This window comes from Canis lupus, chromosome 3 (genome assembly GCF_048164855.1).
Source record: "Canis lupus baileyi chromosome 3, mCanLup2.hap1, whole genome shotgun sequence".
Lineage (NCBI taxonomy): Eukaryota > Metazoa > Chordata > Mammalia > Carnivora > Canidae > Canis > Canis lupus.
Genome location: NC_132840.1, coordinates 7,774,982 through 7,802,248, shown reverse-complemented (window position 1 = coordinate 7,802,248; position 27,267 = coordinate 7,774,982). Strand labels below are relative to the sequence as shown.

The 27,267-nt window shown below is 50.8% G+C and overlaps 2 protein-coding genes across 13 annotated transcripts in view; one reads left to right on the top strand and one right to left on the bottom strand.

Moving 5' to 3' along the window:
- SMPD3 (sphingomyelin phosphodiesterase 3) overlaps window positions 1–11,176 on the top strand; it is an 82,442-nt gene extending 71,266 nt beyond the window's left edge. Inside the window, exons 4-9 of the mRNA XM_072816338.1 lie at window positions 3,490–3,565; window positions 3,689–3,844; window positions 5,415–5,504; window positions 5,745–5,808; window positions 7,808–7,970; window positions 8,232–11,176. Of these exons, the coding sequence (XP_072672439.1) occupies window positions 3,490–3,565; window positions 3,689–3,844; window positions 5,415–5,504; window positions 5,745–5,808; window positions 7,808–7,970; window positions 8,232–8,333 (651 nt within the window). The 3' untranslated portion in view covers window positions 8,334–11,176. The remainder of the gene's footprint in view (window positions 1–3,489; window positions 3,566–3,688; window positions 3,845–5,414; window positions 5,505–5,744; window positions 5,809–7,807; window positions 7,971–8,231) is intronic.
- Window positions 11,177–12,151: 975 nt separating this feature from the next.
- The window catches only part of PRMT7 (protein arginine methyltransferase 7), a 46,637-nt gene continuing 31,521 nt past the window's right edge, over window positions 12,152–27,267 (bottom strand). For 9 of the 12 annotated variants that reach the window (XM_072816287.1, XM_072816256.1, XM_072816276.1 and 6 more), the window contains 10 exons: window positions 23,284–23,411; window positions 22,719–22,854; window positions 21,720–21,803; window positions 21,289–21,336; window positions 20,558–20,647; window positions 15,614–15,775; window positions 14,441–14,515; window positions 13,354–13,514; window positions 12,556–12,652; window positions 12,152–12,367 (listed from right to left, as the gene is read on the bottom strand). In XM_072816287.1, the coding sequence (XP_072672388.1) occupies window positions 12,200–12,367; window positions 12,556–12,652; window positions 13,354–13,514; window positions 14,441–14,515; window positions 15,614–15,775; window positions 20,558–20,647; window positions 21,289–21,336; window positions 21,720–21,803; window positions 22,719–22,854; window positions 23,284–23,411 (1,149 nt within the window). In that variant the 3' untranslated portion in view covers window positions 12,152–12,199. Of the gene's footprint in view, window positions 12,368–12,545; window positions 12,653–13,353; window positions 13,515–14,440; window positions 14,516–15,613; window positions 15,776–20,557; window positions 20,648–21,288; window positions 21,337–21,719; window positions 21,804–22,718; window positions 22,855–23,283; window positions 23,412–27,267 lie in introns of all 12 variants that reach the window. The other 3 variants (XM_072816307.1, XM_072816315.1, XM_072816264.1) reach the window with 2 other exon arrangements.

Below are 27,267 nucleotides of genomic sequence, written 5' to 3'. Positions count from 1 at the left end.
CCTCCTGGACACAGTCCTCGTTCACTTGTCTGCCCATCCCCATCAGCCAGGTTCCACCATCCCCACCTTGACTCCTGCCTGTGCCCTGAGCCCCTCCCCTCTATCCAGGCTCCTAATTTCACTTTTCTTTCTTTCTTTCTTTCTTTCTTCCTTTCTTTCTTCCTTCCTTCCTTCCTTCCTTCCTTCCTTTCTTTCTTTCTTTCTTTCTTTCTTTCTTTCTTTCTTTCTTTCTTTCTTTCTTTCTTCTTTTTCTTTTTAAAAAGATCTTATTCATTTATTCATGAGAGACATAGAGAGAGACAGGCAGAGGGAGAAGCAGGCTCCATGCAGGGAGCCCAACGTGGGACTCGATCCCGGGTCTCCAGGATCACACCCCAGGCTGAAGGTGGCGCTAAACTGCTGAGCCACCCGGACTGCCCCTAATTTCACTTTTCAAATACGTCTGGGTCCACTCTACATCCCCAGCTGCATGATCATGGCCCAGGATGCCATTTCTCCCCATCTGCCTGTGTTTTGGGCTGTCTTTCCCCTTCCCACCCCATCTGCCTCAGGTCCCAGGTCTGACTCCTGCTGTCCATGTTGTGCTGCCCCACGGAGAGGCCCAGCCTTCCACTGGGCCACTCCACCTACCCTGGGCTCTGCTCCAGCATCCCACCCCCCAGGGGCATCCATGCCCCACTCCCCTTGTCCTGGTCCCACCCTGGTTTGGCCACACCACCCTTGTGGAGCTTTTAGAGCACAGCTGGCACAAGCCAGCTTTCCCTCCGTAGGTTCCTCAGCCCTTGTCCCCAGCATCTCGCTGCCTATCTCTCTGGTCAGACAGAAATTAAAATGGGCCATTTGGGCCCTATATACACAGCAGACCCAGCTCATCTGTTGGTGAAAGCGTGCCTGTTTCTCCTGCCTGGAGGAGTGAAATAAATGAGGTTTTGGGAGACAGGCCAGTCCCCAAGGGGCTGGGGGCCTGGAAGACAGCAGCCGTGGGTTGTGACTGCAGGTGGAGGCCCATGCTCCCTCCATCTACATTCCTCCTCCCCCCACCACTTACTCTGTGGCACATCTATGCCTGAGGAAAATGTGCCTTCCTGCTACTGTCGCATCCTGAGAAGGAAGGGACTGGAATTGCTGCTGCCTCACGTGTGGGAGAACCTGATTCTGGGTCTGGGCCCCTTCTCTGTTGACAGTCTTCGCCCACCAAGATGCAAAGGCCTCTCAGTGTGATTGTTTTTGCAAGAGAAACACAAATCTCTGGAGCTCCGAGGACTCAAGCCGGAGCAGAATCAATCCGTCTAAGCACGCAGTAGTGAAGTGGATCCTGGCAGCTGACTGGGCTCACGGAGAGCTGGGAAGTTGAGAGAGGGGCGGAGGTACTTGCTGCCAGGGCCTTGCTGCTGTGTCTTCCCTCCCTCTGGGCAGTTCCCCTGCGGAGCAGAGGGAGGGCCAAGCAGTACCTCCTCCGTGAGGGCAGGGACCCCAAGTGCTGAGTGAGTGAGGGGCTGACTGACACAGTAAGACCCTCAAATGGGTGAAAAGCCTGCCAAGTCACCAGGAGTTGAGGAAGCGGAGTAGGGTGAGGAGCTGGACTAGGGGCAGCAAATATCAGACATGAACCTGCCTCAGCCAACCAAGCCTCGTAACTCCAAGTCAATTCTGGTATAATCTTAGTATAGCCTTCCGTGAGACCTGTCCTAAGGCTCTAGCAAGGCGGTGTCCATGAAGCACCAAGCACTAGTGCTCAGTGTCTTATTATTGAGGGGGAACTGCATTGCCCCATGAATGCAGGGGGCAAGAGCGCCATCGTGTGGCCTTTGGGGGCATTGTTGGTTTTTAAAAGTGTGTTGTGTTTTTGCAACAGAGCACATCAATAGTATGTGACTTCCGAGACATTCCAGGGGCTGGCGGTACTGAAAGGCCGAGAGGCTGGGGTCTGGATTGTGGGCAAGGGGTGAATGGAAAACATGGGAGTTGATAAACAGCCCCAAATCCTGGCTGCCCTGCCCATTATCAAGTAACCAGATGTTCATTCCACCGGGGACTGGGAAAGGAGAGATGTGCATCCATCCAGGTCAGGAAAGGAGATGAAGAGCTATAGAAAGCTAAGAATACCTAATGATGTGGAAACCCGTATGGAGGAGAATAATGCCAACCTTACTTTGGCAGCACAAAGAAAGCTGGAAGCCTCCCAAAGATCCCAGAGTTGTGGGCCCATGATGTGGCAGTAGTGGCAAGTCCAGGCCACTCTTAGTTGGATGATGGGCAGGGTCATGTTCAGCAGATATACATCCGTCAGCCAAGAACTGGCTTCTACAGTTACCTTCCCTGGGGAGTTCCCAGGGTCCTGGATATCATCATTACAGAAAACCCATTCTGGAATGGATTAAAGAAGTTCGAGGAAGACTACTGAGAATCAGGTGGGAGGAAAGCCCAGAGAGAAAGAGAAGGAACCAACCAGAGACCTCTGAGGAAAGGCACCCACCGATGATCCAAGGGAGAATGCCTGGCAGGGAGAGGGGACTCTCCCACTGTGGCCTCTAGCAGCTGTGCCATGACCAGAGGGCCTGGGAGAGTGGCCAGCTGGGCAGCCCTCCCTTACTTCTATGACCATAGCCTTGACAAGGGCTCAGGCTGGCATCAGGGTCACCACTGGGTGCTGTTTCGAGTTGTCTGTGATGTCGTTACAGCAGCCTGTGGAGACAGCCCCCAGGATCATCTGCACTTGGGCAGGGAGTCTCAGGGGAGCCATCCCGCCCTACTCCACCCCTCCCCCAGAGTCTATCTCCAGTGATGAGCAGCAGGCAAAGACGGAGGTCGGGGCCAGTGCAGCATGAAGGCCTGCAGAGGCTGCTGCGGAGAAAGGAGAACTGGGCTCTGGGTAGAGGCCCATGACTTGGGTGCCGTAGAGACACAGGCCACAGCTATCATCCCAGATCGGGGAACCAACAGGAACCACACTGCCAAAAAAGCAGATGAAGGGGCTTCTCATGAAGCCACAGGGGCAGAGACTGGGGAAAGAACAGAGGGCAGGGTCCTCTCACAGTGTCAGGAAGGATGTCAAGGCTCTGCAGCGGGGCTGCTCCCAGAGGGGAACCTGACTTGGACTTTGGAGGGGTGGGATCAGGTCTAGGCTGTGACTGAGGGAAGGGGAAAAGAACTATCAGACAGGAGTGGACAAGGAACTAAGGAGCTGGCACGTGAGGGTCGTCCACACGGACACTCTGGTAACCAGGAGATGGCAGGGTTACAGGGAGGAAATCAGCAGTGACTTCATCTTTCCTCCCATAAAGCTTTGCATGAATTGCTAGTGGCACTTACCATACCATAGGCTGGTATTTCTTTATACATCTGCTTCCCACACTGCACCAGAAGGTCCTAGAAGCATGACATGTGCTGTTCCTTCCTGGGCCCAGGCTAGCCAGGAGCTGACAGAGATGAGCTTGTACTCAGAGCAATAATGATTTCATCATCAACACCTCCCCTCCCCCACAACAGGTGCAGGTGGGAAGCACACCTCAGGACCAAAGAATTGTCGGGTACATCTCCTGCACACACCTGCATGCCCTGCCAGGTAGGATCTGGTGGCCCGTGCTTTCCATGGGGAGGGCGATCTGCCTCCTGTGCGCTGGGACAGGTGCCGGGGTGGGTTCTGATGGCAGCTCCACCACCTGGTCTCTATGCTTCTGCCCCACAGAAGACAGTGCCATCCGGTGTGAGCAGCTGGACCTGCTTCAGGACTGGCTGGCTGATTTCCGAAAATCTACCTCCTCGTCCAGCACAGCCAACCCCGAGGAGCTGGTGGCGTTTGATGTCATCTGCGGAGATCTTAACTTTGACAACTGCTCCTCAGGTGAAGTGGTGGTCCTCCCCACTCGGGGCCTGGGCTCCAGTCACAACCGGAAAGGCTTGGGTTATGCAGCTGGAAGAGCTTCCTGCTCCTCGTGAGCATGTGGGTGAGATATTAGCAAGACTATGATTTCTCTGCCCCCCAGAAATCCTAAAATGAGAAAAGCCCACGCTCTGCCTAGAAAGCTCAGAGGCCTCCTGACTGGAGACAAAGAGATGCCCTAAAAATGAACTTCTGACAGAGAAGGCTCGGGGCCTCTGCAACTCAGACAATGGGCGAGTCAGCTAGCTCTACCCACCAAGCCCTCCGTCATCTCTTGCTTTGCACCAGGCACGATTCTAAAGGCTGTTTGTGGGCCGGCTGTTTCATTTAAATCTCAGAACAACCCTGAGAGTGAGCAGGGTGTTGATCTACAGGGGTGGGAGAGGAAGCAGAGACCCAGACAGGCCTGTAATTAGGCCAAGGCCACACAGCCAGGAAGTGGTTGAACTGGGATTTGAACCCTGGCAATTATGCCTTTAACCATTAGTCTAAAAGACTAAAAATCCATCACAGGTCAACTTTAAAATAATTGACTTAAATAACTAATTTGATGATCATGCCGGTCCCAGGGACCTCCTGGGAGTTTGGGCAGCTCTGAGCTTCCCTTGGCCCAAGAAGCTAATGTGAGGAACCCCCACTTCCAGCCCCCCCACCCGTCCACTGGCTCCTGGGCTCCTTCCACACTAGTCCCAGCCCCAGGAGAAACCAAAGATGAGTGTGGGACATGGGGTCTATGAGCTAAGGCTTAGCCCTCAGTGAAGGCAGGAGACCCGAAGGGCCCACCTGGAGCACAGGGTGGTGCCCTCACCTGGTGGCAGCTGTTTCTCTGAGTTCACAACCAGGAAATCACCCTTTGACAATGATGGCAGCTCCAGGGGGGTGGGGAGAACAGTGCCTACCGTGGAACACACAGCCCCGACTGGAGCCCTGCAGTCCCCTCAGAGTCTATACCTGGTACCAGCTCCAAATGCTAGTGTTCTGGGGATCTGCTGAGTCAGGGTGGGGAGGCGGCACACCAAGGAGGAGGCTGCCAGAGGGTGTTCCACCCAGGCAGGCCCCACTTGATGCCTGTCCTTCCTCCTGGGGTGGGGGTGGGGGGGCGGGTCTCTGGCTCCACGAGTTGGCAGGACGAACTGGAATCCAGGGCAAGTCACCCCTCACTGAACCTGGGCACCCAAGTCTGTGAAGGCAGGAGTGCCTGCCGGGGTAGCATCAGCCCACCGCCCTGCAGGGTTTGCTATCAGATCTGGGAAGGCTCAAGATCACTGCCCCCTGGAGCCCAAGAGGGACTGTGACCACTGTCCTCGGGAGGATAGCTCAACCCAGGGTTGTGGGGAGGCATTCTCAAGGACACAGAAAGCCAGTGACAAAAGAACCACAGGTTCCTCTGGGACCACAGAGCCCACCCAGAGGCAGGTCTCAGGGACTTGGTGGTACGTAGTGGGAGTAACTGACTGGAACCAGAAGCAGGCAGCCCTCCACCGCAGACGCTCTGAGTCCCACAGCATTCCCACTCTCCTTCCGTGCACAGACGACAAGCTGGAGCAGCAGCACTCCCTGTTTACACATTACAAGGACCCCTGCCGCCTGGGGCCCGGAGAGGAGAAGTCTTGGGCCATCGGTGAGCTGGGGCTGGGGGCATGGTTGATGGGGCTGGGGGTGGGGGGCACTACTGTGGCCTGAGCCCAGCACGCTGAGACCCAACACTATCCCAGAGAGATTTGAGGACCTGGCCCCAAGGTCCCATGGCAAAGGGCAGGGGCCGGAAGCCCTCACTCGTGCCTCCTGCCCTTGGGGGGTGGGCTCCTGGAGGCTGGCTGGGCCCTGCCCACAGAGACCACTCTCACCTCCCTGTTCCCAGGTACCCTGCTGGACACAGACAACCTCTACGACGAGGAAGTGTGCACCCCTGACAATCTGCAGAAGTAAGCAGCCAGCATCCATGCTCCCACTGTGGTGCAGGGGAGGGTGGTTCTTGGGGCTGCGATGAGCACTGAGCCCTGTGGAGAGCTGGGCTGTGCTGGGCAGACAAAGGAACACAAGGGACTGAAGCTGGGGTGGCTGGAGACAAGACCACCCTTCTGCCCCAGGGGCTGGTCTGACCAAGGAGAAGCCTCCAACCAGGACAAGGGGCCTGAGTGGCATTTCCTACTTCGGCACCAGAGTCCAGGCTCACTTTAGAAGAGCCTGGCCTGCCCTGAGCCCCATCCTGTGGAGATCCTTCTGGGAACAGGAAAGGGACCAGCAGCTCCCAGGGTGAGGCCGAGGGCTGTCAGGATCCCTGTGGAAGAGCTGTGGGTATGGCATCTGCCTGGCAGCTGGTAGCTACCAATTAGGCAAATTAAAATATAAGCAGAGCTAACACAAACTAGTTGTTTTCAAAGTAGAGACAGTTCCATCCCAGCCAAACTTCATACTTGAACCTGATGAGACTTCCATAAAGGGCACATTTGAGAGGCCAGCAGCAGAACCAATTTATAACTCACAGCCTGAGACTGCACAGAGTCATGGCAGTGGCTCCTCACAGCTAATTTGAGCCAATTAATTAGATTATAGACTAAATTTGAAACATCATCCTATGCCGAGAAAATTATCTTTTTATGAGATGATGATTTAAAAATGACTATCAGTAACTCTTAGATCATTGATGCTGGAATTAATTATCAAAGGCAAAGGACAGTAATGGATTATATTTCTGAGATGTAATGATGTTCTGCATGTCATTAGTGTATTTATTTCAGGGCTGATAAAGACCTTGTAGAAACCTATGTTTGCTGGCTGTGTGTGTCCAGGCGCCCCTTCCATTTGTCCAGGCATTAGCCGACCTGGCAGGCCTGCGCGGTGTCTATTGGCGACTGTGCCTGCCCTCTGCAAGCCTCCCATGAAGGCTCTCCACAATGGGTGCTCCAGCTCCAGAGGAAACCTGGCAGGAAGGGAACAGCAGACAGGAAGTCAAAAGACCTGAATTCAGGGTGTTAACGCCCCACTTGAGCGCCTTGCACACCCTGTAGAACCTTGACCCACATCACTTTCCTTCCCCCAAGAAATGGGATGGCAGTCATATCCCACATTGTTTTAAGTTTTATTTATTTTTTTTAAGACTTTGAGAGAGATGGCACATGTGCTCATGTGTACAAATGGGGGGAGGGGCAGAGGGAGAGGACGAAGCAGACTCCTCACTGAGCAGGGAGCCCAACGTGGGGCTCAATCCCAAGACCCTGAGATCATGACCTGAGCCAAAGGCACTTAACTGAGCCACCCAAGAACCCCAAGTTTTATTTATTTGAGTAATCTCTACACCCAATGTGGGACCCAAACTCACAACATCAAGATCAAGAGTCACATGCTCTTTCTACAGGTGCCCTCCATGTTCCTTTCTCAGGATGCCTGGTCTCCAAGTCCTGGGGCCCACAGCAATCATCCTTGTATCAGAGGCAAACCCAGGGGTCTGGTGGCATAGCTGCTCGGAAATAGACTGACCCAAGAGTCCAGTCCCGGTCTAGGGCCTGGGTGCTCTCCTGGCAACCCCAGCCCCCTGATGACCTGAAACAAGGCACAGGAGTGGGTCCCTGCAAAGACCCTTTCCCAAAACAGGCCCCTCCAATGGCTCCAAGTACAGCCCCGTTCAGCACCTCTGTCCCCAACTCGGCTCCAGGTTCTGGACAATTCTGTGTCCAAGTTTCAGCCACAGCCAAGCCCGAGGTGGACAGGGGATACTCCTGGACAGACTCTGGAGTCACACAGCTCAGCCTCCACCCCAGTCCCTTGCTGGGTCCACAGCGAATAGATCTTAAACACAAGGGTTTGGTCTGAACTGCCTGTCTCACTGAGGATGAGAACATAGCTCCATACTCAGGATCTGGGGACCGGGGAATGGGGCAAGGGGCTCACCTTGCTTCCTGTGCTTTCCTGTGTGTTGAGCAGGGTCTTGGAGAGCGAGGAAGGCCGCAGGGAGTACCTGGCCTTCCCCACCAGCAAGAGCCCTGGGGCAGGCCAGAAGGGACGCAAGGACCTGCTGAAAGGCAACGGCAGGCGCATCGACTACATACTGTACGCGGAGGAGGGGCTGTGGCCGGACTGGAAGGCCGTGAGTCTGGGGCAGGCTGGGGACCCAGGCCATGCCTGTAGATAGGGGACCCTTGCCCTGCACCCCTCAACAGCACTGAGCTCTCCTCTGAAAACGAGATCAGTCCATCCCGGAGAACCTGGGGGCCATGTAATGCCCCCGCCCCTGTCCAGGAAGATCCTGGCCAGCTCTGGACCCCACCCCACAGCCCCACCCCTGACCTCCAGGCCCCCCCTTTGTAGGATATCCCCTGGACCTAATCGGGATGCTTCTCCCCTACAGGAGGTGGAAGAGTTCAGTTTTATCACCCAGCTGTCTGGCCTGACCGACCACCTTCCAGTGGCCATGCGGCTGATGGTGTCTGCAGGGGAGGAGGAGGCATAGACCAGCCACGTCATTCCAAGCAGGGGGCCCTCTGCCAGCCCTCTGAGCCGCAGCACCTCTCTGGCCATGTCCCCTCCAGTGAGCACCCCTGGTGCCCGGGGAGGAGGGCAGGGACCCGGGGGGGAGCCTCGGTCAGTCCCAGGTGAGCTGGAACCAGCGCTGCCCTGCACCTCTGGGCACTCACCGTGGACAGAGGAGTCAGGACGGCCTTGGGAGCCGCAGCTGCCCAACAGTGCCATTCTTTCAAAACGTGATTTTCTACAAATCTACAGCACAACCTAGTTTGTAACCCGGGGGTTAGTATGAGAACCGGGTTTCTGTACTCTTTGTATCTCTTCTCAAGCTTCGTCCAGGGTTCATTATTTTTGTCTGCTGCCATGTTGTCTCGCATGCCTGCACCCTCGCATGCACGCTGCCCGCATGTCACGTGCCACACCGTAGCCACACAGACCCCTCACTTGGGCCTCACCCAAGGCCAAACTCCAAACACAATCAGAACCAGCCAAAGAAGCATTCCTGGGCACAGAGCCGCGCGTTCCCGCCTCCAGCCCCGACGGCCAGCGAGCAGGGACCGTGAGGGCTGTGTCCAGTTACCAGCAAGCCCGGGCTCTTCCCAGGGTCTTGCATTCAAGGGCGATCACATTTTAAAAAGAAAAACAGAAAAAGTTACCACCCTTCGTTTAGAGGGTCCGCCAACCATGAGGGAGAACGCTGTTCGGGCTCCCCTCTCCCAGCGAACCAGGGCCCCAGAGATTCCCCCAAGAGACTTCAAAGTGGGCAAAGGGAATCTGAGGAGAGAGCATCACTTTTTCACAGGAAGAAGGGGAACTCATGGCATAAAGGGGCGGGGGGGGGCTTCAGGTTTTCCAAATGATTTATAGCTTCTCTTCTGTCAAAACCAACGCATCCTCTTCCACCTGATTCCATTTCGCTTCTGGACACCTCTCTGGTTTGGGACCAAGCTTTCCCTGGCTGAGCTCAGGAACTGTCTGCCTGCCTCTGGGTGAGGCTATAGCTCGGTCCTCCCCCGCCCATCCTGAAATGCAGCCCAGGGGCCCTGGATGAAGGGGCAGGAAGCCAAGGTGCAGATCGGCCTGTCCCCTCGCCCTCACCAGTGTGGAGGACGGGGGTGAAGGCCAGGGGCCACTGCTTGCCTGGGGCAGCCAGTGGTACTGGCTGGCAGCCAGGCCCATAGATGCCCACTCTGCCACCATGTGACCAGGGCCAGCACTAGCTACCTGGGCAGTACACAACGGAGCCTACAGGTGAGGTCCACAGCTCCCCACTCCACGGCAGCACTGCTCTGTCCACCTTTTTAAACACATCCGGGGATGCTCCCCCTCACTAGTCACGCAACGGAGGGTTTTGTTTCCCAGTGCAAGGACCCTCCAACTTGGAAGACTGTCCTTGACAACCCCCACTGGTCTCCCCTCCTTGTGGCACCCTGACCTTGTGCCCACCTGGTTCAGGCCAGCTCAGCTGGGCAGTGTACCAGGACCCTTCTGCCAGAGGCCTCCTGGTGCCGGTTCGCTGACACTGTGCCTTGTCACTCACTTGAGCTGCAAGAAGGGGCCCAGCAGCCAGCCAGAGGCAGGCCCAGTGCTGGGGGAGGACACTCCTGAGAACCAGACACACGGGAGCCTTGGTTTGTCCGGGGCAGTGTCTGGGTTGAGGGCTTCACTGACTAAGCCCCCAGCCCCACCCTGCATCCAGAGCCAGGACGAGCTGCTTACCACTGAGCACACAATCCCACTTGGGCTCTCTGCTGTGCCTCTCCACCAAGGGCCTGGCCTTCAGGGCTTTGGCTAGGCTTTGTGGGGTCAGAGGAGCAGCCAGGAATCTGCTCACACAGGCAGGGCCCAACTGAACACACTCGACGCCTGGAGGACTGGGACTGAGCCAAGGCCCCAGGCTTCAAGTAGGCTATGTCCAGGAGAACAGCGGAGACAGAGGCCAGGGTTCCTGAAGCAGAGCAACTCCAGCACAGCCTGCAACCCACCAAGGAGCCACCTCCCTCCCAGGGCAGCGCTATGGGAGCCACGGCACAGGGGGCGCATGCTTCTCTCCCTACTCACAGGGTGGCCTTAGGCAAGTCATACCTCCCTGTGCCTCGGTCATTTCCTGTCCTAACAAGGTCGCCTCTGCCCAGCCTGGCTCTGGCAACTGAGCCAGGCCAGCTTGCATCCCACCTCCCATAGCACTTCCCTCTGGCGCAGCCTCAGCACTGAGGCCATCACTGCCCAACCATACGTTTCATCAAGGCTGTGGACTCCTAGGACCATGCACAAGCCAGACTTTTACATTTTGATTTTTAAAAAAGAAAGAAAACACTACCAGGATCTCAGATTCTATGGCATCTAGGCCTAGGAGGGGTGGACACAGGGGTCATCCAAATCCCCACCTGAGGCCCCACGCCTGCCCCAGGCCCAGCTTCCTCCAGAGGAGCCAGGAGGCAGGGGTCAGCTTCGGAAGGAAACGGTCATTTCCATTTGTCCAAACCACCTTGAGTTTTAAGTATGGATATTAACCTTGATGCTTTTTAACTATTGTATTAACTTGCTGAGATTTAGAAATACTGTTTTAAAAAAGAAAAAAAAAAACAATTTTTTAATTTCTGTATTTTTTTCTGTATTGTATCCTCATGGGACATTAGGGGTTTTATATGGTTAAGCACACCTAAGGTTTTGGTAAAAATATTATCAAATGTATATCCAGACGATTCTTCCCTAGAAGAAAAACAATCTTTACACCTGATAAAATATTTTGAAAAGAGAGGTGTTTTTTCCCTTTATTGGTGCTGAACAGAAGGATGGATAACAAGAAAATAAAACTGTGAGGCTCAAGGCTGGTGTTCTCTTATTTGAGTGGCAAGCTGGGGCTAGGCTGCGGGGGGGAGCCCCGTATTTCCCGCCTCGCCCCCCATCCACATGAGAACAGGCCAAGTCTGCCCCAAACCACCAGAAAACCAGGCCACCTGGGATCCTACTACCTCCTTGTTCTCTGGGGAAGCAGAAATAAAGAGCAAAGGGCATCTTCAGTGGGAGAAGGCTGGGCCTCCTCAGGACTCTAGCCTTCCCCCTGGCACAAGCAAGGCTAGGGTGGGGTGGCTACACCGACCGCACCCATCTGCCTCACACTTCAAGGTGGCAGAAGGTCCCTCTGCTAGAATGGGGGCACACTGGAAAAGGCTTTACCTCCTGGCTCCTCCTCCTGGTGGCTGGTTTCCTGGGTCTGCATCTCAGGAAATGCTCTGAGACAACCTCTTCCCTATCCCCTGAGCAGCAGCCTGATGTGCAGGTGTCAAGTCTTGGTCATCTGCTGAGGCTGCACACCGAAGCCAGATGCTTATGGATGTGCCTTGACAATGTTACCCGCTATAGAGAAAGACAGTCCTGCTAGGGTCTTTCAAGCCCAGGGCCTAGCCACAATCTGCATCTCTGCCTCTAGCTGGAGCCAAGCAGGAAGGATCCAGAGGTTCCTTAGGATAGGTGGGGCTGGCTCCAACAGGGGAAGCACACCCACCACAGCACTGAGAGGCTGAGAGCAGCACACAACCTGCCCAGCCCAGCCAACTCCAGGACAGCAGAGGGACGCTGACACATTAAGTTTTCTGATCACTTCAGAAACATGGCAGGGTGGCTCCCTGGCCCCCGCTCAGCTCCCAATTCAGTCAGCAGCTCATGCTGCCCATCACACCCGAAGCAAGGAGCTGGTGGTGCAAAAATGCAAAAAGGGAAGCAGGTTCCTTAGAGCCCAGAGGTCAAACTGGGCCCTGAAAAGAGAGGTGCCTTCACTTTGCTTCCCAGAAAGCCACGCCATTCAGAGCCCAGAGCCCTAGGGCCACTTTATTTTTCAACAAGTGAGGGTCAGCACCCATCAGCCAGGGTGAAATCCATGGTGATGTCTCCGGTGTGGGGGTGGAACTCCACGGTGTAGCCGACAGTCCGGGAGCCACTCAGCGACGCTCTGCAGTCTGGTGTGGTGAAGAAGTACACAGCCTGCTTGCAGTGGGGGTTCCAGCAACAGTAATCCCCCTGTAAAAGGAACAAGAAGGCAGTGAGGGCTCCTGGCACCCAAGCCCCCTCCTGCTCAGCCTCTAGCCTGGGAAACTCGCAGTGAGAAGCTGCTGCTCACGGCCAGGTGAGCCGAGGCCATGGAGGAGCTGCGACCTAGCTGCACAGGCCAGGAATACCTGCTCTGGGACTCACGTACGCAGCACTACCTTGTCCTCGGCAGGCTTCAGGAGGCCGGTGCTGACAGTGCTGTCCGGAGTCAGGTGGTATTCCATCCACAGGACGGCCCCATGGCTCCTCCCAGGCCTGGGGGTGGGGGACGTTGGGCCAAATAGAAACAGCCACACAAGAGATGGGCAGGCATAGCCACAGCTTCCCTCTGCTTGCCAGAAACCTCCCATCTTTCCTTCCTGCCCAGTCAGAAGGCTGCTAATATCACCTGACTATAGGCCACTTAGCAAAATGCTGAGCAAAAGAACCACAACCCAAAGGCCCACTTGTTCCCTGCAGCCTGGCCAAGCACTCAGAAGAGCCAGGGGACAGAGGTGTTTCCTCAGGAAAGCAGCAGCTCCTCCCTGTGAAGGATGCTGGAGCTGGATGGACCAACTGTGCCTCAAAACGAGCAGCCCTCACCAATTCCCAACCTGCTTTAATTCCCAGCAGAGTTCAGGGAAAATGGCCTAATGGTAACCATAGCAACCAAAAAATCAGGTTTCTCTACAGCTATGATCCTCATGATGCTTAGCTCCAAGGGAGCTGCAGATATGGGTAGATACGCCAAGCCCACTCTGGCTCACTCTCTCCACCTGCACATACCCAGGGCTGTGGGGACCTGCTACAGACTCAGGGCCACTTTGGACCACGATGAGCAAGGCTCGGACAGGGAGGCCATCCCATCCACGTGTAAGAAGCTGAAGTAAGTGCTTAGCCACTGGGGCGGTAACTAGACAGAAAGCAGGCCCCACCCACCCTTCCCCCGCCTGCTGCACCCCAGAACCTGTTCTCACCTCCTCAGGTTGATGGAGCCCTCAGCACGGAGCGGGTGCGGGGGGACCAGTTGCCGGAAATCGAAGGTCAGGATGTGTTGAGGCTCAGACAAGCTGCGGCAGGGGTACTCCCACAGCGGGTGGGGCTCGGCCTCCTTGCTCTCCCTGAAGTCCAGGGCACGCTGAGAAGGTTAAAGGGAGGTGGGGGTGGGCAGAAACAGAGACAGAGCCGATGGCTTAGGGGATAAGGGGCTCATGTCCAGTCTCCAAGGTCCAGGCCAATGGTCCTTCACCTACTTGGCTCTGGTCCCTCAGAGTAACTGCCATAGTTACATGGGGTAGTGGGTCCTCACAGAAAAACCACAGGCACCTGGATCAGACCAGCTGCTTTCTCCACTCCCTGCAGCCATGCACAGTCTCCTCAGAGAATCACTATACCTAAGCCTCATCTTCTCCCTTTTAAAATGGGATGACACTGCCTGTCTCATGAGCTATTCAGAGGACCAAATGTCTACACTGGTTAAAAAACAAAACATCTGGGACACTGGGTGGCTCAGCGGTTGAGCACCTGCCTTCGGCCAGAGCATGATCCTGGAGTCCTGGGATCGAGTCCCACATCGGGCTCCCTGCATGGAGCCTGCTTCTCCCTCTGCTTGTGTCTCTGCCTCTCTGTGTCTCTCTCATGAATAAATACATAAAATCTTAAAAAAAAAATCTTGACACTTGGACACTCAGCCATTCAGTGACTTCTACTGAGCACTATAGCAGCCAGATTACCCCTACACGACGCTCCCAGTCTAGAGGGAGACAAGGAATCTCAGTGCCTGGGGACACTAGTCTTTAGCTGAGAAGGGGGCTGGGCAGGAAGGCTGCCCCACAGGTGATCTCTGGACCGCTGACTGAAGGTGACACAAGGGGGGCCGGAAAGCGTATAAAGCCAAGCAATGAGAGGGTGCAGGGTATGGCCCACGTGGCAGAAGTGATGGGTGGGATAAGAAACAGGGCCAGACTCAGAATCTACATGTTCATCTACTGTGAAAAGGCCAAGTAGAAGGACCATGGAATGAGTGGGTGGGACACTGCAGGTAGGAACTATGACCCCACCTACCTTAATCATGTCATCCATGATGTGCACATCAAAGCCTTCGCAGTCACCACAGGGACTCCGGATCCGCCACAGGTCCTGTGAGGAAGGCACAGCCCTTGTCGACACCCAGCTGGGGATGGACATCACAGGTTCTGTAGGACAGCACACAGACATCCACACCCACCCAGAGACATGGAAGTGTGGTGACAAGAGCAAGAAGGGCTACTGAAGTCGGGCTGGGAGTACCCCAGTCCCAAATCTGAGGCACACGTTGCTTTTCCTGCACACCTGGAAGAGATCCTAAGGTGCTCAGAAGTATCAAGGATCCGGGATGGTCACTCAAATCTGCAAAGTCTCACATGACCCCAAGTCCTCTCCCACAGGGGACAATTGACCAGAGCCACTGGGATGGGGTTTCTTTGGGAAATCTGTAAACCAGTTCCTGAGGCTCTGCACCCATGAACAGAGCATGAGGGCAATGGGAGGAAGAGGACCAGAAGAGCATTCTGGTCAGCCAATTTTATGTCCTGTTTCCAGGATATATGCCTGGGAATGAGCTTCATTCCCACATTCCCTCCTGGGCCACGAAAGCCAGAAGTCCTGTGGAAATCTCATTAAGTAAATAAACAATACAGAAGAAATGCCCAGAAAATAAGCTATGGAGCCACTGAGCTACCATGGATAAAGTAGCTCTTATCAAAGAAATATCAAAGGAGGTTCACTCTACTTCTCAGGCTGAAAGCACTTCAAAATCCTTTTAAGAAGAAATGCCTTCCCAAAACGACTTTGTGACTCGTTCTGCTTTGATGAGAAAATTAAAATGAAGCTTTTCAATTTTTTCTTACAAAAGAAGCTGACTCTCCATCTCAAAATGCTTTTAACAACTAGAGCGCCAGTTCTTAGTAAGAGCAGAGTGAGCTGCGCAGCATGTCTTCTGAAACTCATTTATGTTTTTTAATTATTCTGATAAGGGATAATTGTAAAATGACAACACACAGCCATTTCCATTTCGTATGCCGAATTATTGCATTTGTACAAAGGCAAGCCTCTTCCATTCAACCCTGCAGTGAGCTGATACAGAAAAGCAGAGGCTCATATCATTAAGACTCACATTGCTCTATCTGCACTCGAGGTCTCTGCAAGAAAACAAGGACCTCCGCCTCCCACCCCTTCTACAACTTCTGGGTGGCCTACCCTGAACTCCACAACCACAGCATACAGCGAGGCAGCCTGGGGCATCACCACTGCACCAGGTCCCAGATGCTGGTCCACAGCAGTCCGCACATACCAGAAGTACAGGTTGTGCCATGGCAGCAGGCTAGTGGTGAAGAACGGCTCGCCCAGGAGAAGAGATACCTGGCAATCAGAACAAGAAGCAGGACCAAGGTATCAGAATGATTCAGCTAAAGAGTGAAGGACAAGTTACAAGTTTCATGGGAAGGGGCGTCTGGGTGGCTCAGTCAGTGAAGTGTTGTCTTCAGCTCAGGTCATGATCCCAGGGTCCTGGGATTGAGCCCCTCTGTCGGGCTCCCTGCTCAGAGGGCAGTCTGCTTCTCCCTCTGCCCCTCCCCATGCTCATGCTCTCAAGTGCTCTTTCAAATAAATAAATAAAATCTAAAAAAAAAAAGTTTCATGGGAAACATGGAAATAAAAAGGCATTCATTCACTCACTCAGTCAACCAACGGGTATGCCAGGTCTACACCTGCCCTAAAGGACACAAAGATGAGAAGCAGACACAAGCCATGCCCACAGGAGCGCAGAGTGGAAGAGGGAACAGAAAAGGTTGGCAGCGCAGTAAGCTCTGCAGACAGAGGTGAGGAAGGGACATGTGGAAGGACCCTAGAGGGAAGAGCTTCCTGAATGGCATCCTGTAGGTAGATCCCCACTCAAAGCTTTATCATGACAAACTGTCATCAGTACTCCTCTAGCAGTCTTCCTCACTAGGTTCTGCGTACCACAAAAGTGGGGACATTGGCAGCACAGTATCCCCAGCACCCTGCCAAGTGCTTGGCCTCGAGCAGATGCTCAGCAAATGTCTGCTGAGTAAATTAACTAATGCATGAATAGGAGTCAGAAAAGCAAAGGACCAGGAATTGAGCAGAGGGATGCAGGGACAAAAGTAAAGATGTGAGAGCAAGGCCCTTCGGGAGCTTATTACATGAGCAAATGGGTCAGGGTCGGTAAAGAGTAAGGCCAGAAAAGTAGAGAGAAGCCAGGTCACCCAAAGGCAGCTGATGACAGGCCACAGGGACTGGACTCTTTCCTGGAGGTAAGATGGGATCTCTAAATGCCTTAATCAGGGGCTCAAAATGAGGAGTGTGTTTTAGAAAGGGCCCTCTGAAACCATGAAGCATGTGGAGACACCATCTGCAAGGAGCGTGGGCATAGGAGAGGACTTAGGACTTGGGTGAGTACAGCAATGGTCCAAGCAAGGAGTAGAGAGTGTACAGAAGGAAGAACTGGGAGATGCAGCAGAGGCTGAGGAGATAGGGGACCCAGGGCTAGGCCCAAGCAGATGGGCATCAAGGGAGGGGCCAGTCTCAAATGATACCTAGGTGTCTGGCTGAGGTAAGGAAGATGCAGAAGGAAACACTGAAGATAGAAAAGGTTGGCCCTGAGTACCCCCTACCCTGCAACATCAGAACAAGGCAAGAATGCCTGGTCTTACCCTTCTAGTCACCACTCTAGTGACCTGGAGTCTAGCTGGTACACCATTATCAATGGCTTATAAAACTAGAATATGTTTTTTCTTTTTTAAGATTTTATTTATTGGGGATCCCTGGGTGGCTCAGCAGTTTAGCGCCTGCCTTTGGCCCAGGGCGCAATCCTGGAGTCCCGGGATCGAGTGCTGTGTCGGGCTCCCAGCATGGAGCCTGCTTCTCCCTCCGCCTGTGTCTCTGCCTCTCTCTCTCTATGTCTATCATAAATAAATAAATCTTTAAAAAAAAAAGATTTTATTTATTTATTCATGAGAGATGCAGAGACACAGGCAGAGGGAGAAGCAGGCTACCTGTGGGGAACCTGATGTGTTACTCAATCCCAGGACCCCAGGATCATGACCTGAGCCAAAGGCAGACACTCAACCAGTGAGCCACCCAGGTGCCCCTAAAACTGGAGTATCTTTTTTTTTTTTTTTTTTTTTTTTTTTATTTATGATAGTCACAGAGAAAGAGAGAGAGAGGCAGAGACACAGGCAGAGGGAGAAGCAGGCTCCATGCACCGGAAGCCCGACGTGGGATTCGATCCCAGGTCTCCAGGATCGCGCCCTGGGCCAAAGGCAGGAGCCAAACCGCTGCGCCACCCAGGGATCCCTGGAGTATCTTTTTAATTCTCATCTGTGAGAAGGAAAAAAGAATTCAACTTGTACTGAGTATTTAGATAGCAGGCAGTCAAAACCAAAAAGTGGAAACAACCCAAGTGTCCAGCAACTGTTCAACAGATAAACAAAATGTGGTCTATCCATGCAATGGAATATTAAGTCGTAAGCAGAAATGTAGTACCAACTTACGCTACAACATGGATGAACCTTGAAAGAAGCCAGTCACAAAGAGACCTCACACTTCATATGATTCCATTTATGTGAAATGTTCAGAATCAATAAATTGTACATCAACAAAAAGTACATCAGAGGTTGCCCAGAGGCTGGGAGGATTGGAGACAAATGGGAAGTGACTGCTAATGGGCACAGGCTTTCTTTTTGGACAATGAAAATGTTCTAAAACTGATTATAGGGGCAGCACCGGTGGCGCAGCGGTTTAGCACCGCCGGCAGCCCAGGGCGTGATCCTGGAGACCCAGGATCGAGTCCCGCATCGGGCTCCTTGCATGGAGCCTGCTTCTCCCTCTGCCTGTGTCTTTGCCTCTCTCTCTCTAGCTGTGTCTCTATGAATAAATAAATAAAATCTTTAAAAAATTAAAAAAAAATAAAATAAAATAGATTATAGTGATGACTGTATGGCCTTATGAAAGTACTAAATCACTAAATTCCACAAAGTAAATGGGTGAATTGTATGGCACGTGAATTACATCTCAAAAACGAATCAAAACTATGAGATATTATCACACACCTGCTAAAATGACTCTAATAAAAATGATAGACAATACCAAGTGTTGATAAAGATAAGAAAAACTGGAACTTTCATACATGTTACTGGTCAGAATGTAAATGGTATAGTTGCTTTGGACAACAGTTTACCAGTATCTTAAAAAGTTAAAAAACATCACACAACTAAGCAATCCCAAGTCTAAGCATCTAAGAAAATTAAAAACATATATCCTCACAAAGACTTATATATCCATGCTCAAAGCAGCAATGGCGGCACGCCTGGCTGGCTCAGTCAGAAGAGCATGGGACTCTTGATCTCGGGGCCGTAAGTTTGAGCCCCACATCAGACTCAAAGATTACTTAAATAAGTAAAGCTTTTAAATTAATCTAAACTTAAAAAATCTAACTGTATCAGTTCCCTTCTAAAACTAAAAAAAGAAAACGTTCACAGCAGCAGTATATAATAGCCAAAAATAGTTTTTGGAACAATCCAAATTCCATCAACAGGTGAATGGATAAACAAAATGTGGCACAGCATACCATTCAGCAATAAAAATGAACAAAATACCGGCACATTCTACAACATGGGTGAATCTCAAAGGTGTGACAAGTGAAAGAAGCCCAACACTAAAGACCACGTATTGTTTTATTTCACTTACATAAAATGCCCAAGAAAAACAAATTTACAGACAGAAACCAAATCAGTGCTTGCCTGGGGCTAGGGGTTAGGGATAGAAATGCTCTAAAGCTAAAAACGTAAAATAGTTGTACAACTCTATAAATTTACTAAAAATCAGGGGCACCTGGGAGGCTCAACTGCTGAGTCACCAGGCATCCCTGAATAAAATCTTAAAAAAAAAATTTACTAAAAATCATTGAGTTAGACACTTGACACGGGTTAACTTTATGGTATGTCAATTACATCTCAGTAAAACTGTTTAAAAAAAAAAAAAAAAGTTGGCAAAGAAAGATGATCAGTTCCAGCTTGAAGGGCTTGCAGGATATGCAAGGAAAGCTATCCAGTACTCGGACATAAGAGATTTGCAGACCCGGCTTTGGCAGCCAAAGATTCCCTTATAGGAAAGGATGTGACCACCCAGAGAGGGGCCCACAGAGAGAGAGGAGAGAAGAGCCAAGGAGAAAGCATCAAGGAACATTGCCACAAGAGGATCAAACGAAGGAAAAGAAACCCACGAGAAGCTGAGAAGGAGCAGCTAGAAAGACAAAAAACTGGAAAACTAGTCTCTCTCTCTCTCTTTTTTTTTTAAGATTTGAGAGAGAGAAAGCACATACAGGGGGAGTGTCGGGGGTGAGAGAGAACCTTAAGGAGATTCTCTGCTGAGGGTGGGGCTCCACAGGGCTCGATCCCACAACCCTGAGATCACAACCTGAGCCGAAACCAAGAGTTAGAGGCTTAACCGACTAAGCCACCAGGTGCCCCTAAAAAAAAAAGCAGTCTCAAAAAAAAACAAAAATAAAAATAAAATAAAATAAAATAAAATAAAATAAAATAAAATAAATAAAATAAAATAAAGCAGTCTCTTAAGGACCTAAAAAGAAATGTGAAAAAAAAAAAAAAAAGAAAGAAAGAAAGAAATGTGTTAAGAAGGCCTCTGGGTCATAAGGGTCCAGGAGGCTGGTGAGAGGAAATGTGTGGGAATACTGTAGTTAGTTTCTTGGGTCACTAAGAAGTAGTTTCAGAGGCACACAGGGCCAGGGGAGATGGGGTCAGAAGACCAGCTGTGAGAGACAGATCAATCTCAGCGGTGGCAGGAAAGAAGCAGAAATGCCAAAGGTGAACGAAAACACGGGAGCAGATGGAGCTGGAGCACTGTGCAAGGGGAGGGCAGAGAGGCGACAGGACGCTGCTATTCATCCCACCACAGCCATTGTGCCCTCACTCGGAAGGAGCAGAGATCAGCTGGAGTTCAGAGCAACGCAAGAATCTGCACAGCAAGCATCTACACCACGCCTCACCACACCCTCACGGGGGCCAGGTGAGGTGTGGGGCCAGCTGGGAGAAGAGAAGGGGGGCGCTCAGGCCAGGTCAGTGCTATGCTGTCCATGCAGATACACAGCTCCTCGCCACTCACCTTTTTACCTTCCAAGTCTGCAGATGTTAACAACTCAGGCCGTTTCTCTATTATATTAATTTTATCTTCCAGGTGGTTAGCCTTGAAAATCTTAACAAGAAAAAAAAATAGAAAGTATTGTTTTTGTCCAGAAAAAAACATCTCAAAGTTGCCTTGTCTGTTTGAAGTTTTCTGGTTAAATAGTTCTAGAGCACCACTTTTAACTGCTTTGTGAAAACTCTCTCCTCCAGGGGCTTCCTGTGCACCAAGGATGAGAGCACTAACAAAATGCTATAACAGCAAAAGAAATTTCTCCGGCAGGTATAACAGCAGGACTCAGCAATAGGACTGTAGTTCTGGGAGTTTCCTTCAGAGAGAAAGAAATCAAAACCAATCACTGGCCGGGGGAGAAACACCATCACAGAACTAACCAGTCAGGCCAGCTTGTGAGCAGTGACTCCCTGGGCACTGGGTCCCAGAAACAAATCATAAATTCAGTTGTATCACTGCAAAGATTTTAGTTTTGTTAGCTTTATGTGAAGTGAGGAGAAAAGCCATAAAAAAACAAAGCAGAGTCTGAATGTTTGCTGCTATCCACTGACAGCCCAGGAACACTTCTGAGCCAGCTCTCAAGGTGGGAGTTCTCACTTGCTCCCTTAGTGCCAACACAGAACACAGCAATCAATCCCAGACTCGGGAAGGCAGGCTCGCCTGGTCCCCTCGTTATTTCGGTAACAACAATCACCACTTACTTTTTTCATCAGTCTGTGCGAAGCTGCTGAGCTCTCTATTGTAAACACCTAAAGAGAATACCATGCTCTTAGTGGTAGGAGATTCAACTGATAGAAAAAGAAATTAAAGATTAAACACCAACAAGACCATTCCAGGGCAGAAGGTACCACCCAACCAGGTCTACCGGTATTCATGACCCACAGGGACAGCACCCCCTCTTTCAGCACTGACCCTAGCAAGGTACAGACTCCGTCACCAGAGCTGCAGCTACATGGGGATAGCTACAGCCTGGCTCCTGCCTGCACACAGAGCAATAAGCCCCAAAGCCCCCGCACCCGTGACAGCTGTGCTTGCAAAGAGCTTGAGTCACAGAACTGTGTACCCAGACCACGTAACAGTCAAACTAAGGAGCCACCTTCAGGAAGCTGACAGAATGGCGCATGTCCAGTACCTGCTCTGCCCCAAGGTGATGGGCCAGCAAGGAGAGCAGGCTGCCATCACTGACGCACAGGCACACACTGTCTGGCTTCAGCATCTGCAGAAAAAGAACCACCCAACTCCTGTTTTCTTATAATAGGTCAAGAAATTCTTGTTGGCAAACTAACAGAAATGCTTCCCTTCCCCGGACCCCACCAACTCACTCTGTGATCCTTTAATCCAATTCTAACCACTCAACACCCAGCTGGATCTTCTCTCCAATGTATCCACTCACCCACCTCTCTCCACCCAGACCTCACTGTCAGAGAAAGCTCTCCTCAAGCTGTCCTAGAAGGCCCTACTGAAGATCTGCCCCACTTGCTGGAGGCCATCTCCCCATCTATGGTCATAGCACAGACAGTTGTGGGTCTGTCGAGTGATTTGCCAAAGACAGGAATTATTTTTTATGTCCCAGATCCCTCTGAGAGAAACTTAAGACAGTTGGGCTCTTCCTTCCTGCAAAAATGCATCGATTCGCATACGTACACACGTTTCTGCATACAATTCCAAGAGGTCCAAGAGACACCCCTCCAAACCCTGTGTTGTCCTGGCCTGAGAGACCCCTGCTACAGGCAGCGGGGAACACAGGTTTTCAGGCAGGAGAGTTAAAAAAACAGATATATATTTTTGAGAGTATTAGGAGGCAGCAGATGAAAGGAAGAACAGGTGGCTGAGTCTACTGGGATCACTCAAGGAACTGCTAGTGACCACAAAGGCCAAGTGTTTAGAAGAACAAAAGGCAGGGGCCAGGGTAAGGATCTCAGGCAGAGGCTCTCACAGGAGAGCAGAGAACAAGCCCTCACAAAGTCCAGTAACATCCTCCCTGCCTCATCACCTGAGGGCCCACCTAGAAGCCATCTGAAGACTAGGGAGCACAGTAATCAAAACCAACGAACTATAAGCAAGCAATGAGCTGGGGTCCATGGGACAAACTCCTTCTTACCTATAACCACCTGAGAGGCTGGACACTTACCGTTCTCAGGGCCTGGACATACTGATCAGTTCTGTCCTGATCATTGATCTCTCCAAACCGAGGCCGGTTCCAGAGCAGGTGAGCTTGGCAGTCGCACACAGGGCGTGCTGGGTAGACTCCCCCATTCTTTTCAGCACTGGGCCAGGAAATGAACAGATAGACATATATCATGAGCATGATCTTTTAGGAACTGGCAGGCATGAAGGCATGGCACAGGAGTCTTCCCAGGTAAAACAGATGGGCCATCGTGAGCATATGCACATCCTCTAGAGGGCATGAGTCTAGGAACTGGCTTTAGATGGGCATTACAGGTTGGAGGGCCCCCCATTTCAAGATTTCTCATTTACGTCTCTTCCAAATGGGGGCTCTATACCTGGGGCAGCCTCTTCTGAGTACATGACAGTGGATGCTAACACATTCAGTCACAAACTTTTGCTCTTATTTTATTATGTTCAGACGCAAACCTGCCCACTTGAGCCTCTACAGGGTTTCTAAGGTGAACTTATATAAGTGCACAATGACACCAGCCCAGTGCACACTACCCACACTAAGATCCAGGGCATACCTGGTCCTCTGGAGGCTGTACCATACACAATAGTCATCGTGGTGGGCTACCAGGCAGAGGCTTGAGCCTTGGACAACGGGCTCTTCTTGTGGCAGGAAGTACACACACTGCATCCAGTGGTCCCGCCACTGAAAAAGGGAAGAAAGAATCAGCTGTCCTCCAAAAAAGCAACATTTCTAATCCAAGAGTCAAAATCCAAGCCAAAAAATCCACTTGCAGGGAGACCAGGCCATGGACTACAGATGCCTACTCTTGTCAAAGAAATAAAGAAAATTCTCAAGTCAGAGAGGCTAATGGCCAGAAAGCTTGCTGGAACACTGCTGGCTTTAGAAGGATAAATGTAGCCCAAGACAGCAATATTCAAGAGGGGCTCAGGAGAGGGGGTCTCCAGTCTCTGTCCCATGTGCATGTGTTCATGTGCACACCTCTACCTCACACGTGTGTGTGTGTGTACATGCAATGAAGAGAAGAAGAGAGGGAAAATGGAGGCAGAGAGAGAAAGCAAATGTTAACAACTGGTAATTCTAGGTAAAGGGCATATCAGTGTTTATTTTCATTTATTCTGGATTTAGAATTTTCAAAATAAAAAGTGGGGAAAATAGTACAGAAAGGTTTTGTTCTGTTTATTCTTTTGAATTAAATAGTTTCTAGAGGCACCTAGGTGGCTCAGTCCGTTAAGCCTCCAACTCTTGATCTCAGCTCCAGTCCTGATCTCAGAGTCGTGAGTTCAAGCCCCATGTTTAAAACAATATAGTTTTTAAAAGGCCTGGAATACTTTAAATTGTGAAACATACTTTATGATGATACAGAATCAACCTTTAATAAGCTGTGTTGTTCCTTTTCAACACTATAAACCCCCCACACAGGATACTTTGCTAAGAAAAAACAAAGAATAAAAGCTACATATGAACAGCCTTACTAAAACCAGCACCAACCCAAATGTCAGGCAGCTCAGAAATGGACCTACAGGCCTTTATACAGAGTATCAGCAGCACTAAAAATGGTAACTGAAGACCGATGCAGCACAAAAACACAGGAATTGACACTGACAATACTTGTGCATATGGAAAGAGATCAAAAGAAGGACGTTCTCTGCAGTGATAGGACCCCGAGTAACTTTGGATTCATTTTTGTTTTACATAAGGAGGTTTATTACTCTCATCATCCTTAAGCCTCTTGTTATTTTTCCATTTTTTAAGCCTCTCTTTAAAAAAGAAAGAACTATTCTAAAAAGTAGGTGCCTGGCTCAATTTTGATTAAGTGTGTGCTTGCTCATTCTCTGTCGTCGGCAGGAACTAAGAAAAACTTGGTCCCTGGGAGACTCCAGAGCACCACTGGGTGCAGATGCAAACAGAGCTGACACCAACCCGCTACTCAGGAACACATTCCACCCTACCCAGATTTGAATTTAACTGAAAGGCAGGTGAATGACATTCCCAGGTATCTAAAATGTCTACTTGAACATAAAAGCTAGAAAATGGTATAACTAGACACAGTAGAAAAAGTAAACACTGGGCATCCCCAGTGGCCCAGTGGTTTAGTGCTGCCTTCAGCCCGGGGCCCGGGGTGTGATCCTGGAGACCCAGGATCGAGTCCCACATCGGGCTCCCTGCATGGAGCCTGCTTCTTCCTCTGCCTGTGTCTCTGCCTCTCTCTCTCTCTGTGTCTGTCATGAATAAATAAATAAAATCTTTAAAAAAAAAAAAAAAGAAAAAAGAAAAGAAAAAGTAAACACTAACAAGGAGGGAAAAATAGACTCTCTGAAACCTGTTGTTCATTGCTTACTATGCAAATTGACCCAAAGACAAGAGAAGTCTTCCCCAACCCCTCCGGAGCTCCCATAACACTCCCTGACCATTGTGTCCTCCTAGGTCCTGACCCTAAAGGGCTGTTGACAGAACCTACTGGCCAAGGTGAGAGACTGAATGTATTTCAGCCCACGAACAGTTTAGTGAAGTCATGAGGGAGATCCATTAGTAGCTCTTCAAATTTCTAACAATCCATTAAGTCACCGCTGGTAAACGAAGGATACACACCTCACAGGAGACCTGGGACAAACATCCAGCACTGCTGCTTGCACATGAGGCCCTGCTCCAATCACTGGGTCTGGCCTCAGTCTCAGTTTGGGCATTATGTGGTTACCCAGCACCTCTTGTAAGAAGATTGGAGGAGAAAATATAGAGTAGCACAGTGAAGATACGTAAATGAAGTATTAGCATTCTATATTCTTATGCTAATTTGTGTCCATCACACTCCGACAGAGGAAGAAAGCAGCCCAGTGTCTATCTCAATTCTGTGGGTGAATTCTGATCACCCCTTCTGGCCCCCAAATACTCACATAGCCTGAAGAGGGCCAGGCAACTGGAGAGTAGAGGGGAGATGGGGGGACCTCACATGCCCAGGGGTGGGGGAAACCAACTGCAATCCTGCAGCAGTCATGACTCTTTGGCCTAAGCAGTAACTTGGAGAGCAGGGGAGCAGCGAAGGCCATCCCACTGATGTCATCCTGTGTACACCTAGAATCAGGCCAGCAATCAAGATAAACCCAGGGCCCAAACAAGTAAAAGGACAACAGAATACAGAGAGAATGGTGCCCAAGGCCTCCCACATAGAGAAGTGATGCTTTTTTTTTTTTTTTTTGGAAATGTTGGTGATGTTGGTGAGGTCCAAGGCCAATGGCCAAGAAAGAATTCTTGAGACATCCTCGGTGTGAAACGGTGGTTTTATTAGAGCACGGTGACAGGACCTGTGGGCAGAAAGAGCTGCTGCACTAGGGATGTGAGGGGTGGCTGATTATATACTTGGGAGTTGGGGGAGGTAAGGAAAAAGAGAGGTTTCAAAAGAACTTCTATATGCTAACAAGGGCCTACAAGATACTGGGGGCCTCTCCATTGCCAAGTTGAGGTTGTTTTTCCCTCTAGTAAAGCATTAACATTAGACAGCTGGGAGTTTCTTTCTGGAATTTAGGTTAGTGATAAAAATGTTTTTTTAAAAAAAAATGTTTTTATTGATAAGAATGCTTTCCTCAAAAACAAAAAAAAAAGAATGCTTTCCTCTTGTAAATCACTAAGACGCTTTGTGGGAGAGGGATGAGAGGGAGACTCTCATCCTGCAGGACGGTGATCTCTATTAGTTAACCACTTATTTTTCCTTCCCTCAGCTTTAGGGTAGCCAGGAGTGCTGAGGAATGTCACACATATCCCACCTGGGGGTGGGCGGTGGGAGGGATTGTGAAGTGTCAGCTTGTGTTTTGTTCTCAGTCTGCCTTCTGCTCCCTCATTAGAAGGAAAGTTTGACTCCTCAGCCCTGAAGTACCTTTCCCACTTTCTCTCCTTTGAGTGTGTGTAGAGGAAGGAGACAACACATGCACATGAGTTAAAATTCAAAAGATATAAAAGGGTGGTGGAGTGAAAAATAAGTCTCCTTTCCACCCCTAACCTTCAGCCCCTTTCCCAGAAGCAACCACTTTTACCAATTTCTGTGACTTCTTCCAAAGATATTCTTTTTTTTTTAATTTTTTTTTATTTATGATAGTCAGAGAGAGAGAGAGAGAGAGAGAGAGAGAGAGAGGCAGAGACACAGGTAGAGGGAGAAGCAGAGGGAGAAGCAGGCTCCATGCACCGGGAGCCCGACGTGGGATTCGATCCTGGGTCTCCAGGATCGCGCCCTGGGCCAAAGGCAGGCGCTAAACCGCTGCGCCACCCAGGGATCCCCTTCCAAAGATATTCTTAAACACACCTACCACACACGTAAACTCGGGAACGCATATATTCTCATCTTTAAAAATACTAATGTTGTCGTGCCACACACTGTTCCACACCGCTGCTTTTGTTTCACTTAATGACCATCCTGGAGATTGCTCTCTATCAGTGCTAAGGGATCTGCCTCACCCTCTGAATGGATATAGCACAAGAGACTTAGTTAGTCCCCTACTAGTGGCCTCTAGGTTATTCTAGGCTATTTTTTTTTTTTTTTTTTTTACTA